At 44.8% G+C, this 15,756-nt stretch overlaps 1 protein-coding gene across 1 annotated transcript in view; it reads left to right on the forward strand.

Annotated features, from left to right (window-relative positions):
• Positions 1 to 15,526, forward strand: part of hdac8 (histone deacetylase 8) — a 36,050-nt gene extending 20,524 nt beyond the window's left edge. The window contains exon 8 of the mRNA XM_034078910.2: positions 13,979 to 15,526. Within this exon, the coding sequence (XP_033934801.2) occupies positions 13,979 to 14,001 (23 nt within the window). The 3' untranslated portion in view covers positions 14,002 to 15,526. The remainder of the gene's footprint in view (positions 1 to 13,978) is intronic.
• The last annotated feature ends 230 nt before the right edge of the window (positions 15,527 to 15,756 follow it).

The raw sequence follows: 15,756 nt of genomic DNA on the forward strand, positions 1-15,756 counted from the left end.
GATAGAAAGTCGGAATAAAAATGTCCAAAATCTGGTCACATCAACGGGATTCACGAGGACAACTTGTGTTCAAAATGTAGCTCGATAATTATTTAGTTCTATATCATAATAACTGTGGCGTACCTCAAAGACGATGCTTTTTTAAAGCTATTTGTAATGCTCTGAAATAAGCAGCAAAACTTTATTTGTACCCGTAGGTAGATTTGTTTGCAGAGGGATCCATCCTGACACTAAACACAAACAACGGACACATCTCTAATAAAGGACTGATAAAAAGTTCACCCTGCTCCGTCAAATCTTAAGAAGGAAAACACGAGTACAAACATGGACATTCATAATTAAATAAATAAATAAAAACAGGCATCTGTGCGACGCTCCTATGATGTGTTAATTTGTGCAATAGCTGCTGGGTTAAAACTGTTTTCATACCGCTTCCTTCTACTCTTTGGGACAACTAACATCCGCCCGAAGGAGAAAGGTTAAACTCTGAGTGCAGAGGGTGCGAGTCATCGTCTAAAGCTCCTTACACACCTAACTGACACCAACGTTCTCACGTCCCTGCGTCTCGGCCATGTGTCGCACTGGAACACACCGCAAAGACTTCAGCCGACGGCCAAGAAGCACGTACGAACTGCGCATGCGTGAGTGACAATACCTCTCCTTACCAGCAGGGGGCGGTAGTGTGTATTCGTCATTCAAAAGAGGCAACAACCGGAAGACAGACTGTGTGATACACCGAGAGAAGAAGAACAGACTGCGTGATATAAAGAAACAACAAATAGCGTGTGCGTTCGATGTTCCCTCTACAGCGAGAAGCTCACGGGGCTTTCCCGAACCTGAGTCGAGAGCTGGAGGTAAATGAAACCTCACATTTGCCTTCTTAATAGTTTGTTTGGGTCCCTCACTTCCGTTTCGCTTCTCATGCTCCGATTCGCTAAGCTGAACAGCCAATCAGAGTGATTTATTTGACCGACGGCCTACCAATTCAACATGTCGAACCGGCGGCGGAAGGCGTCGGCACGGCCTAAAAGACACGACGGTGCGGGACACACCAAGACACACCAATCTGAGTAGGGCGACACGACGCTCATCGGCGGCCCGACATCCATCGACGGCCGAAATCGGCTTGGTGTGTGAGGGACTTAATGGAGCTGGATAGCCGCTGTAACTGCCTGAGGGACAGGGTCTCCAGGTTTAGCTGTGGCTCACCAATCCGTCCGCTGGACCCCTTTACGATCTGACTCAGAGGGTGTCTGCTTTTTAAAGTCCGGTTACCAAACCATGACATTAGGGGAAAGACAGAATTGACTCGATAAAACTTCATCATCATGGTTTTGCAACATTAAAATAGGACAGTTTCCTAAGACAGTACATACGCTGGTAAAAAAATACGCACACAAGTAACCCAAACAGGAATGTCTTTAAATGTCATTAATTAATCCATTTAGTCCTTCGCTAAGTCAGTTGTAATCGGTATTCCCTGGAGCTCGTTTGATTTCTTCCTCAAACTGTGATGCCTTTAGACTCTCAGTGCTTCCGTCCAAACTACCAGATGCTCCAGGTGCTAATGTTGTGTTCCAGAGTTGGGATTAATTACAACCTTCTGACTTAAAATGGTTCAGCATCTTATTGTTGACAAAACCCTGTTGGACGTAGTAGCAGTTAATCCGAACAGCGTTGCGTCCTCTGCTCTGAGAAACTGCCGCTCACATCCAATCAGGGCAACGGGAGTTAATTCACCCAAATTCACTTTGGTCTGTTGGCTCGCATGAAATCATCAGAACCAGAGAGGGTAAGGCAAGGCAAGGCAAGGCAAGTTTATTTATATAGCACTTTTCGACGCAGGGTAATTCAAAGTGCTTTACAAAAAAGAAATGAAAGACATTAAGCATTAAAAAAGAAAAGCTAATAAAATAAACATTAAGGAAAAATACATGGATAAAAGTTACAGTGCAGTCTAAAATATGAATAGTTCAATTAAACATTACAAGAAAAAGTACATGGATAAAAGTTACAGTGCAGTTTAAGATATGAATAGTTCAATTAAACATTACAAGAAAAAGTACATGGATAAAAGTTACAGTGCTAATAAAATAAACATTAAGGAAAATACATGGATAAAAGTTACAGTGCAGTCTAAAATATGAATTTAGACAGACTTTCTTCACCATATTTTGCTCGCATGACATCCACAATCGGACCCTCAGGAGGCTGTACACACCCCCTCCCCTGCTTTGCTTCCATAACAAAGTCTTTAAAGTGTTACCAAAACACTATTTTTCATCCGTCGATGCCAGATATTCCAAATATCTCTGCTTTCGAGCAGTCCCTCTCATAAATGTCATGGAGTTTAATTACGTTTAGAAAAAGTACATGGATAAAAGTTACAGGGCAGTCTAAGATGTGAAAAGTTCAATTAAAAGCAGCGACAAAAAGAAAAGTCTTCAGTCTGGATTTGAAAGTAGTCAGAGTTGCAGCGGACCTGCAGGTCTCGCTGCTTTCCACCCATACGGCTTTTATTAGAGGAGCCGGTGGACGAACTGATGGATGGAGAGAATAAGAAAGAGAGTTAGAAATCAGACGCAGACGAGCCAAAGATGGAGAGAAATGTGTGTTTGGCTGATTCCGCCTCTCAGGGGGTACATGGACTGGATTTATAGTTATTGTGAATATGTATTGATTTTACAGCTTTTCCCCCTCCTTTCTTCTCTGTCTCCCATTGAAGTTTGAGTCCTGCTTTCAACCCGTCACATCTGTTTAGTGTCCTCTCGTTCTCTCCGTCTTTTCTTTCATGTCTCTTCGACCAACCTCGACTCCGAAACCCCTTTTTTTTTGACAGTTTCAAAGCTTCACCGCACAACAGGCCGACACCAAAACCACCGAGAAGAGAGCGTTTCAAAATGTAAAATATCGAGGCATTAGTCTCTGTCTCTGATTATAGACGGACCCACATGTCTGCTGAGTTAACATGCACACACACGGATAAGAATAGGCCATCACACACACACACCTCGAAGCTAACTTATCCAAATGACATCATCGCGTTAGATAAGTGTTTCTCTGCTTTGCTGCCTATAAACACTGGTTTCCATGAGAAACTGTGTGTGTGTGTGTGTGTGTGTGTGTGTGTGTGTGTGTGTGTGTGTGTGTGTGTGTGTGTGTGTGTGTGTGTGTGTGTGTGTGTGTGTGGTGTGTGTGTGTGTGTGTGTGTGTGTGTGTGTGTGTGTGTGTGTGTGTGTGTGTGTGTGTGTGTGTGTGTGTGTGTGTGTGTGTGTGTGTGTGTGTGTGTGTGTGTGTGTGTGTGTGTGTGTGTGTGTGTGTGTGTGTGTGTGTGTGTGTGTGTGTGTGTGTGTGTGTGTGTGTGTGTGTGTGTGTGTGTGTGTGTGTGTGTGCCCACATCTGCTGTCTGCTGCCACGCAAAGATTTGAATGTGGGAATGTCCAAAATCCCTTTCTTTCTGATTTTAATCAAGCACGTGTTGTGACACAGCCCCTTTATGTTTAACTAACACTGTACACATGTGTCATGCAGCTATTTTGCACCAACAGGAAACAATAAAAGGCCGGCGTGCCATTTTTTTAGTTGCACAATAAATCATCTTGATTGGTTGATGACTTTATTTATGGTGCAAAAACTCAGATATTTTTTTAATAGGGTTAGCTATTCATTAAAATCCCTGTGAAGTAACTCATCTATAATTATAGACATGTTTTAAAGCCTTGTTATTCCTTTTTCTTCACCAAATAAGCAGCAACACTCTTGATGTTCGATTTGATTACTTGACGACTTTTTTAAATGGAACCGTGTATTCACGAGAAAACAACAGTTGAAAAATGACAGTTAAATGCGAAATAATCTCAATAAAAAAGAGAACTTGTGAATAAAAGCCATAACAGCCCTTAATGTCCCGAGACGCAGCTGTGTGTGGAGTTAAATAATAATAATAATAATAATAATAATGTCAGCACATATTCATTAAAAATCACAAACTGCTCGGCAGTAAATCAAGTAAAGAGTTGTATAGCTATATTTCCAATGTTTGTCAAAATATTTGACTGTTGGAACGCAGTGACTTTTATACCTAGGCCCTCTGACCCCCACCCCTTACATCAAGAGTTATTACGTCACAGCGTATACTTCAGCAGAATATCAAAACAACGGCCCGGGGTGCAAAACGCATCACTGACAGCGACCCTCTACCACACAAAACAACACCTGTAAATAACCCAATTAGTGTTCTTTGAAATTGAAAAGGATATTGCGTTGTGTTTGTTACTTTCGTTGCAGTTGTAAGTCTTAAGTGTAATTTGGCATGCTTTTATTTTGAAGGTGAGTTTACGCTGTTGACAGGAAGTTGTTATTGCTACGGAAACAAAAAAGATTCACAGCGGGCAGAACTTGTCATAAAGTCCGCGATAATAAAACCCACCCATTTAGAGGGAAGATATGATTGGTCAATGTTACTGTCAGTTGACGTTACTCTCTCGTTCAGTCACTACAGCTGGCCCTCTGAACTCACAGCAGGACGTCGAACCAGCTCGCAGAGACGAGCTTCTTTCATTTAACCCTTCACATTCAAACAGAAACTGAATAGGCAGATTCGAAGGATTTATTTATTTGGATATGTTATTTTAAATGCAATTAAATCAAGTTATTTTTGTAAAACTAATGAAAAATATAACTTAAAAAAATATTTTTATTTTGTTTATATTATTTCGTAGAATATCTTCGGCCCTCAGAGCCCTGACGGCTCGCCACAGTTGAAACGTCACCAAACAGCCTTTTTACTACAAAGTCATTCAATCAACATCCCGGGGGAAATTGGGTTTTGTGAAAGTTGCTCCATTTTAGAATCAAATGTAAGATAAAAAACGTTTCAGTAATAATAAAAACGTCTTTCTCTCAGACTTTAGAAGCTTTTTCCCTTCTGTTATTTTCCTAATATAAATGAGAGTAAACATTGTGCAAGGCATTTAAATATAAGTCGTAATGGGCTTTTCTAGTGATTCCTATTTCAAGGATTACTCAGTGTTTCCAATTGTTTCCCGTTCGTTCACACCGAGGCTTGTTAAGCGGGCGTGTCAATTAAAAATCTATTTTCTTTATTTTTGTTATGGCTGATTGTCAGAGGCAGCAGCTGTCTGCCTGCGTTCACCGCTCTGTTCACAAGGCTCTGGTAGTGTGATTTCCCAGGAGGTAGGTGTGTGTGTGTGTGTGTGTGTGTGTGTGTGTGTGTGTGTGTGTGTGTGTGTGTGTGTGTGTGTGTGTGTGTGTGTGTGTGTGTGTGTGTGTGTGTGTGTGTGTGTGTGTGTGTGTGTGTGTGTGTGTGTGTGTGTGTGTGTGTGTGTGTGTGTGTGTGTGTGTGTGTGTGTGTGTGTGTGTGTGTGTGTGTGTGTGTGTGTGTGTGAACAGGGAAATATTGCAGCATCTTTACATCCTGCTACTCGTGCTCATTAATTCTACCCTGTGCTGAAGCTGCTTCACACACACACACACACACACACACACACACACACACACACACACACACAATGAAGTAATTCACATTCACAGAAAGATATACAGCTGATTCAAGTAATGAAACTTGGTCAAAGAAGAAATATATACACAATCAAACGCGAAACAGGAAACATAGTATAAAATAAGGAAACACACACACACACACCTGCAGTGTAATACCCACATGCTGTGATAGATGAACGTTTGCAGGTAGTAAATATCCGAGCCCTCCGTGGACGCTCGTCACTTTACCAGAATTTACCGTCTACATCTGTTAATGGGAAAAGGAGAAGAAGCAGCTGGATGTAGAGAGGGAGATCTGATGGGCGGGGGAGTTAGCCTGAAATGCGTTCATATTTTTGTTAAATATATACGAAAATAGTCATGATTGTTTAGTTGGTTCCCCGGGCGGTGGTGGCGTAGTCGATAGGGACTTGGCTTGGCCACTGGAAGGTCACCAGTTCAAGTCCCGGCAAGACCACGTGCTACCGAGGTGTCCCTGAGCAAGGCACCGTTCCCCACGCTGCTCCCCGGGCGCCGTTGAAGCACACTGCTCCTAACCAGTGGTGGAGTGGGGATTTCTTTACTGGGGGGACGCCATTTTAATTAGGTCCAAACAAACGCACAGTGCACTCACAAAACGGGCAGACAGGTCCACAGAAACCGGTATGTATGCTTAATCCTACTGTATTTACTGTACTGCAAAAAGCAGATGGCGCTGCGCTCAACACACACACACACACACACTCAATGGACACACAGGCGTATAAATTACATTAACAATTTATAGGCCTAAATTGCATAAGCTACAGTATTGCAACTAAGCAGACAGCGCTGCTTCTCTCTCTCTCTATCTCCACTTTCAAAATATATTTAAAACTCCTGAAATTAACTTATTAAATAAACTAAACGAAAAATATAGCCTACTTATGCAAAGACCATTGAATCTGGATTTGAAATTATTCTGATTAAGCCTACATTGCAAATAAGCAGACAGCGCTGCTTCACACACACACACACACACACACACACACACACACACACACACACCTCTTGTTTTCTCCGCCACATCTCCTCCGTCCGTACCTCTGAGAAAGGTGAGCTTGAGCTAGCCAGGGGAACGTTACTAGCGCAGTTAACGTTAGTGCTAGCATTATCCACGTCTTAGTGCTAGTAGCAGCTTCACTTGTAGCTTCGGTGCTGCTAGACTCTTTCTTCTTGTGAATTATATTCTTTTTAGAAAAGAAGTAAAGTAAAAAATGTTTTTCTGCCATTATAGAGCTTTTTCGTTAGCGGCCTTCTTGAGGGAAAGAGCTGCCGCAAAATCGCCGCGGGGTCACGAGTGTGATCACGAAGGAAATGGTTTTTATTTTTTATTATAATTACTTACTGTGAAGTGTATTATGTTTTTGTCATTATTACAACAAATACACACTTGCAACTAATAACACTGGCAATGATTTTATATGTATTAGACTATTGAAAAAAAGATCATGCTCCACCCCCGCGTCCACCGCCCACTACACCACTGCTCCTAACACTAGGATGGGTCAAATGCAGAGAAACTATTTCCCACGAGGGATTAATAAAAGTCCATCTTATCTTATCTTAACGCTGTAGAGAAACCGTCACCGCTAAAGACTTAGTCAGAAACTTCTCTGTCCTTTTGATCTATAGATATAACCCAGTGTGACTCGCTTGGAGCTAAAACTGGCTTTGTGATTTACAGTAATCCCCGTCTGAGTAATTTGGTTTCGTAGAAAGGGAAATTCTCAACCTAAAAATAAGAAATTACTGTGCTGAGGCAGTCTCAACAAAAACAAAGACGGTTCAGGATTCACTGCTTTGCGTTGTCGTGGAAAGTACAGCATTAGGCCAGGATTAGACACAAATGTGAAACATTAAGTCTGTATTTGTGAAGATGTGGCATGAAAATCAGTCTGGGAAGTTCAGTTTGAGTTAAGCAGTGCTTCAAGATTAGGAGGACGTGAAAACGAGGACACATTTTGTGGCGAAACTGGGCGAGGGCATCAACATAAAAGTAAAATAACAAGTTGGTGTCATGCTGTTTTTAGCAGCTGAAGACTTGAAATAGACTAAGCTGCCGGCTAAAAAAGATTGAGATTTAAGATGCGTAATCCACAAGCTAAATGTTTATCAAACGCCAACACACCCCACAAAGCTCCACAACACCGTGAGGAAGAGGCTCACCCCCGTGAATCACGGCACTCATTTTCATCCTCGCGGTACAACGAGAGGTTTAAGTTTTTATCCAGATGAGCCTGTGGTTTGTCGGGAGTGTCACTACGTCATGTGGCTTTGTTCAAATTAATCCGGAGGCTTTCGTCAGTCTGGAGGCAAACTTGAGCTTGTTTTGTGTCGTTTGAAGACTTTCTGGGTGTAGAAATCTTTACCTCTTGCTTGTCTTGAGTGGTGCAGGAATGAGTCAGCTTTTAAAACTTCCGGTTCTCTGGTCTCTGAGTCGAAGTTTTTTCGATTGTGTTGTTGGTTAGGTGCCTTAAAAACCTAAGATTGCTATGGCATAAAATACGTCATGTGACCGTGTTGTAGTTCCTTTATAGCCCAACATTAGCCGCCTTTAGCTTAGCGGTGGTGACGTGAAGTCATGTGACCGTGCTGTAGTTCTTTTATAGCCCAACATTAGCCGCCTTTAGCTTAGCGGTGAGGACGTGAAGTCATGTGACCGTACTGTAGTTCCTTTATAGCCCAACATTAGCCGCCTTTAGCTTAGCGGTGGTGACGTGAAGTCATGTGACCGCACTGTAGTTCCTTTATAGCCCAACATTAGCCGCCTTTAGCTTAGCGGTGGTGACGTGAAGTCATGTGACCGTGCTGTAGTTCCTATATAGCCCAACATTAGCCGCCTTTAGCTTAGCGGTGGTGACGTGAAGTCATGTGACCGTGCTGTAGTTCCTTTATAGCCCAACATTAGCCGCCTTTAGCTTAGCGGTGGTGACGTGAAGTCATGTGACCGTGCCGTAGTTCCTTTATAGCCCAACATTAGCCGCCTTTAGCTTAGCGGTGGTGGCGTGAAGTCATGTGACCGTGCTGTAGTTCCTTTATAGCCCATCATTAGCCGCCTTTAGCTTAGCGGTGGTGACGTGAAGTCATGTGACTGCGCTGTAGTTCCTTTATAGCCCAACATTAGCAACCTTTAGCTTAGCGGTGGTGACGTGAAGTCATGTGACCGCGCTGTAGTTCCTTTGTAGCCCAACATTAGCCGCCTTTAGCTTAGCGGTGGTGACGTGAAGTCATGTGACCGTGCCGTAGTTCCTTTATAGGCCAACATTAGCCGCCTTTAGCTTAGCGGTCGTGACGTGAAGTCATGTGACCGTGCTGTAGTTCCTTTATAGCACAACATTAGCCGCTTTTAGCTTAGCGGTGAGGACGTGAAGTCATGTGACCGTGTTGTAGTTCCTTTATAGCCCAACATTAGCCGCCTTTAGCTTAGCGGTGAGGACGTGAAGTCATGTGACCGCGCTGTAGTTCCTTTATAGCCCAACATTAGCCGCCTTTAGCTTAGCGGTGAGGACGTGAAGTCATGTGACCGTGCTGTAGTTCCTTTATAGCCCAACATTAGCCGCCTTTAGCTTAGCGGTGGTGACGTGAAGTCATGTGACCGTGCTGTAGTTCCTTTATAGCCCAACATTAGCCGCCTTTAGCTTAGCGGTGGTGACGTGAAGTCATGTGACCGTGCTGTGGTTCCTTTATAGCCCAACATTAGCCACCTTTAGCTTAGCGGTGGTGACGTGAAGTCATGTGACCGTGCTGTAGTTCCTTTATAGCCCAACATTAGCCACCTTTAGCTTAGCGGTGGTGACGTGAAGTCATGTGACCGTGCTGTAGTTCCTTTATAGCCCAACATTAGCCACCTTTAGCTTAGCGGTGGTGACGTGAAGTCAGTGACCGTGCTGTAGTTCCTTTATAGCCCAACATTAGCCACCTTTAGCTTAGCGGTGGTGACGTGAAGTCATGTGACCGTGCTGTAGTTCCTTTATAGCCCAACATTAGCCGCCTTTAGCTTAGCGGTGGTGACGTGAAGTCATGTGACCGTGCTGTAGTTCCTTTATAGCCCAACATTAGCCACCTTTAGCTTAGCGGTGGTGACGTGAAGTCATGTGACCGTGCTGTAGTTCCTTTATAGCCCAACATTAGCCGCCTTTAGCTTAGCGGTGGTGACGTGAAGTCATGTGACCGCTGCTGTAGTTCCTTTATAGCCCAACATTAGCCGCCTTTAGCTTAGCGGTGGTGACGTGAAGTCATGTGACCGTGCTGTAGTATCTTTATAGCCCAACATTAGCCGCCTTTAGCTTAGCGGTGGTGACGTGAAGTCATGTGACCGTGCTGTAGTTCCTTTATAGCCCAACATTAGCCGCCTTTAGCTTAGCGGTGGTGACGTGAAGTCATGTGACCGTGCTGTAGTTCCTTTATAGCCCAACATTAGCCCCTTTAGCTTAGCGGTGGTGACGTGAAGTCATGTGACCGCTGCTGTAGTTCCTTTATAGCCCAACATTAGCCGCCTTTAGCTTAGCGGTGGTGACGTGAAGTCATGCGACCGTGCTGTAGTTCCTTTATAGCCCAACATTAGCCGCCTTTAGCTTAGCGGTGGTGACGTGAAGTCATGTGACCGTGCTGTAGTTCCTTTATAGCCCAACATTAGCCGCCTTTAGCTTAGCGGTGGTGACGTGAAGTCATGTGACCGTGCTGTAGTTCCTTTATAGCCCAACATTAGCCACCTTTAGCTTAGCGGTGGTGACGTGAAGTCATGTGACCGTGCTGTAGTTCCTTTATAGCCCAACATTAGCCACCTTTAGCTTAGCGGTGGTGACGTGAAGTCATGTGACCGTGCTGTAGTTCCTTTATAGCCCAACATTAGCCGCCTTTAGCTTAGCGGTGGTGACGTGAAGTCATGTGACCGTGCTGTAGTTCCTTTATAGCCCAACATTAGCCGCCTTTAGCTTAGCGGTGGTGACGTGAAGTCATGTGACTGCGCTGTAGTTCCTTTATAGCCCAACCTTTAGCTTAGCGGTGGTGACGTGAAGTCATGTGACCGTGCTGTAGTTCCTTTATAGCCCAACATTAGCCACCTTTAGCTTAGCGGTGGTGACGTGAAGTCATGTGACCGTGCTGTAGTTCCTTCATAGCCCAACATTAGCCGCCTTTAGCTTAGCGGTGGTGACCTGAAGTCATGTGACCGTGCTGTAGTTCCTTTATAGCCCAACATTAGCAACCTTTAGCTTAGCGGTGGTGACGTGAAGTCATGTGACCGTGCTGTAGTTCCTTTATAGCCCAACATTAGCCGGCTTTAGCTTAGCGGTGGTGACGTGAAGTCATGTGACCGTGCTGTAGTTCCTTTATAGCCCAACATTAGCAACCTTTAGCTTAGCGGTGGTGACGTGAAGTCATGTGACCGTGCTGTAGTTCCTTTATAGCCCAACATTAGCCACCTTTAGCTTAGCGGTGGTGACGTGAAGTCATGTGACCGTGCTGTAGTTCCTTTATAGCCCAACATTAGCCGCCTTTAGCTTAGCGGTGGTGACGTGAAGTCATGTGACCGTGCTGTAGTTCCTTTATAGCCCAACATTAGCCGCCTTTAGCTTAGCGGTGGTGACGTGAAGTCATGTGACCGTGCTGTAGTTCCTTTATAGCCCAACATTAGCCACCTTTAGCTTAGCGGTGGTGACGTGAAGTCATGTGACTGCGCTGTAGTTCCTTTATAGCCCAACATTAGCCGCCTTTAGCTTAGCGGTGGTGACGTGAAGTCATGTGACCGTGCTGTAGTTCCTTCATAGCCCAACATTAGCCGCCTTTAGCTTAGCGGTGGTGACCTGAAGTCATGTGACCGTGCTGTAGTTCCTTTATAGCCCAACATTAGCAACCTTTAGCTTAGCGGTGGTGACGTGAAGTCATGTGACCTGCGCTGTAGTTCCTTTATAGCCCAACATTAGCCTCCTTTAGCTTAGCGGTGGTGACGTGAAGTCATGTGACCGTGCTGTAGTTCCTTTATAGCCCAACATTAGCCACCTTTAGCTTAGCGGTGGTGACGTGAAGTCATGTGACCGCGCTGTAGTTCCTTTATAGCCCAACATTAGCCGCCTTTAGCTTAGCGGTGAGGACGTGAAGTCATGTGACCGCGCTGTAGTTCCTTTATAGCCCAACATTAGCCGCCTTTAGCTTAGCGGTGAGGACGTGAAGTCATGTGACCGTGATGTAGTTCCTTTATAGCCCAACATTAGCCGCCTTTAGCTTAGCGGTGGTGACGTGAAGTCATGTGACCGTGCTGTGGTTCCTTTATAGCCCAACATTAGCCACCTTTAGCTTAGCGGTGGTGACGTGAAGTCATGTGACCGCGCTGTAGTTCCTTTATAGCCCAACATTAGCCACCTTTAGCTTAGCGGTGGTGACGTGAAGTCATGTGACCGTGCTGTAGTTCCTTTATAGCCCAACATTAGCCACCTTTAGCTTAGCGGTGGTGACGTGAAGTCAAGTGACCGTGCTGTAGTTCCTTTATAGCCCAACATTAGCAACCTTTAGCTTAGCGGTGGTGAAGTGAAGTCATGTGACCGTGCCGTAGTTCCTTTATAGCCCAACATTAGCCGCCTTTAGCTTAGCGGTGGTGACGTGAAGTCATGTGACCGTGCGGTAGTTCCTTTACAGCCCAACATTAGCAACCTTTAGCTTAGCGGTGGTGACGTGAAGTCATGTGACCGCGCTGTAGTTCCTTTGTAGCCCAACATTAGCCGCCTTTAGCTTAGCGGTGGTGACGTGAAGTCATGTGACCGCGCTGTAGTTCCTTTATAGCCCAACATTAGCAACCTTTAGCTTAGCGGTGGTGACGTGAAGTCATGTGACCGTGCTGTAGTTCCTTTATAGCCCAACATTAGCCGGCTTTAGCTTAGCGGTGGTGACGTGAAGTCATGTGACCGCGCTGTAGTTCCTTTATAGCCCAACATTAGCAACCTTTAGCTTAGCGGTGGTGACGTGAAGTCATGTGACCGTGCTGTAGTTCCTTTATAGCCCAACATTAGCCACCTTTAGCTTAGCGGTGGTGACGTGAAGTCATGTGACCGAGCTGTAGTTCCTTTATAGCCCAACATTAGCCGCCTTTAGCTTAGCGGTGGTGACGTGAAGTCATGTGACCGTGCTGTAGTTCCTTTATAGCCCAACATTAGCAACTTTTAGCTTAGCGGTGGTGACGTGAAGTCATGTGACCGTGCGGTAGTTCCTTTACAGGCTAACGTTAGCTTTTTACTTCTGGCAATTGCATTTATGCTTCAAAAATCATAAAGTGTTTGTGTAGATTTTCCTGCTGAACAAAACGGGGAAGTAGCATAAATGTGCGTATGCCACAGGACTTACTTTCTGGAATATACTTCTTCACTGCTCCACTCTATTCAAGATTCAAGGCTTTATTGTCATGTGCACAGTAGCGACCGTGTAGATATGGCAATGAAAAGCTTAACTAGGAACCAGCAGTGTAATGTAGCTTTAAATGAAGTGGCGTCACCAGCTCTGAGATACAGTTCAGCATCCGGAGGAAAAACACATGGAGGCATTACAAACAACAGTTTCTCCTTGATAGAGCTGCTGTTGTTGTTGTTGTTGTTGTTGTCCCTGCAGCAGAACATGACTCCACTGACAGCTCCACAAAGGCCAACAAACAGGACATCCTCCCTCACAGTGACTCATCCCCTGAGCGCGTGTGTGTGTGTGTTTACTATTCCCCAATCAGGCAATTTAACATAACAAAGGACAAACAAAGCATCATTGTTTGCAGTGTAACGTATAAAGTAAACTGGCGACTAGACTTTATAATGCAGCCAGTGTGTGTGTGTGTGTGTGTGTGTGTGTGTGTGTGTGTGTGTGTGTGTGTGTGTGTGTGTGTGTGTGTGTGTGTGTGTGTGTGTGTGTGTGTGTGTGTGTGTGTGGTGTGTGTGTGTGTGTGTGTGTGTGTGTGTGTGTGTGTGTGTGTGTGTGTGTGTGTGTGTGTGTGTGTGTGTGTGTGTGTGTGTGAGACGTGGAAACCAATCTGTGTCTTCATGCAAATAAACTGGCAGTGTTGCTTAATGTTGTAATTTCCATATCGATCCCCGCTTTGCATGCTTTTATTTCCTCGTCAGCGACCAGGCTTACCTCGGCCAGATGTTATTTTGCATTTTCATTGGGAAGTGTGTGTGTGTGTGTGTGTGTGTGTGTGTGTGTGTGTGTGTGTGTGTGTGTGTGTGTGTGTGTGTGTGTGTGTGTGTGTGTGTGTGTGTGTGTGTGTGTGTGTGTGTGTGTGTGTTTCTGCTTCCACATTTGCTCTCCTGGTGTCTAATGTGTGTGTATAGCCTCCTCTTGTACCCCACTTATACGATGATGTTGACCCTGCATCCTCCTCCCTTTTTGTGGTGTTATTATGAATGTGTTCACCCCCCCCCCCCCTTCCTCATTTCTCTCTCTTTTCTCTTGTTTACAGGGAATTTGAAGAATGTGGTTTAGGAGCCGGCAGCCTCAGCCTCCTCCACACCCACCCACCCACACACACACACACACACACACACACACACACACACACACACTCCATGTCTCCTAACCAGGGCGATGCGCGGCGGCTTTAATGAAGACAATATGGAGACGGACCCCTTCGGCCCCGAGGCAGGAAAAATAGAGCAAGCGAGGGGTTTGGGAAACATAGAGTGTTTCCAGGGGGAAACAGTTTAATAAGGGGGGGGGGGTGATGTGGTGGCTGTACAGTGTTTTTAGAAAAAGGTATGTGTGTGTGAATGAGAGTTCACTCAATGGTGTTGTTGGTATGCGTTTGTGTACATCCCGTCTGTGGGATATATTCTTTTTACTGAATGGAAAACCAGATTTCTTCAGGTGTCATGTTTCACCTTCACCCTGCTGCTGCTGTGATTTCAGCCCCCCCCCCCCCCCTCCCCCGAGGACAAATAAGCGCTAAAACAGACACAAAGCCCAACAGTGCGGTTTCCCCCAAACGTCTCGTTGAAAAAACAAAAACCCGAGCGAGTCCGGAAAGTCCAGAAAAAAGTATTTTTCAAATGACTTGAGAAAGTTGGAGAGAAAAGACACGTTGGTGAAGTCCGCCACATTGGTTTAGACCCGTGGGCAGAACCTGTAAATGAAACATCTGGACAGCGATTGGGTCTCTCCCTGAACATCTTCCATTTCAAATTCCAAAGATTTCATCGACTTCAAGACGGTTTTTAGATCAAACTTTAACGCGTTAGGAGACGGTGAAATCAATTCAAATAGAAGAAGATTGAATCCTTTACAACTCTTGACAGATTTGAAATGTTATTGTCGGCCATCGCGTCACATGTCCTCAGTCTGTCGTATAAAGTGTCCCTCTGTTAAGAAACAAACAAGATGTTCCCTTTTTAATGTCGCTAAATACACAGTTTGGGGAACATAAAACCCCCCCAGCTGTTGATGTGAGGCACATGACACAGCTGCATGTTACTGTGGACAAACAAGTGCCATTGCCCTCTGAAAGGTCGATTCATTAGCGCCAGATTATCTTAAAAACGTTCCTTTTGGACCGTAGACAAAGAAACCCAACTGTGGATCTTGTTTCGGAACTTTCAACTGCGTATAGTGCTTTCGCCTAGCTCCAGACTTCCATTGGTGGTATTAGTGGTAGCTAAAAACATTCTTCAGACATTATAATCGTATATTCCTTTTTATTCTTCACGGTTTTCCCCAAAAAGGCAAAAGAACAGGAAAGTCCGGCTTTATTGCATTTCCAAATGGCTTCTTTTAAACCGGAGTCACTTTCTTCTACTACATTGTTTAATTGTCAATATCCTGTATGTCTGTTACGTCCCACGAGACTGACTGCCGTTCGACCAACAATCTTCAAATATGGAAACATTTTAGCTTAAAGTTCAACCTGTGGAAATCGTAAAGAAAATGTTTTTAATTTGTTCATGCTTTTGTTTTTTAAACTTGTTGGCATGTGTTAAAGTGTAAGGAGCGTGTTGAAATAAAAGCCAGGAGAGCATGTTGTTGTCGTGTGTGTGTGTGTGTGTGTGTGTGTGTGTGTGTGTGTGTGTGTGTGTGTGTGTGTGTGTGTGTGTGTGTGTGTGTGTGTGTGTGTGTGTGTGTGTGTGTGTGTGTGTGTGTGTGTGTGTGTGTGTGTGTGTGTGTGTGTGTGTGTGTGTGTGTGTGTGTGTGTGTGTGTGTGTGTGTGTGTGTGTGTGTGTGTGTGTGTGTGTGTGTGTGTGTGTGTGT

This window comes from Pseudochaenichthys georgianus, unplaced genomic scaffold, assembly GCF_902827115.2.
Source record: "Pseudochaenichthys georgianus unplaced genomic scaffold, fPseGeo1.2 scaffold_510_arrow_ctg1, whole genome shotgun sequence".
In the NCBI taxonomy this organism is placed as follows: domain Eukaryota; kingdom Metazoa; phylum Chordata; class Actinopteri; order Perciformes; family Channichthyidae; genus Pseudochaenichthys; species Pseudochaenichthys georgianus.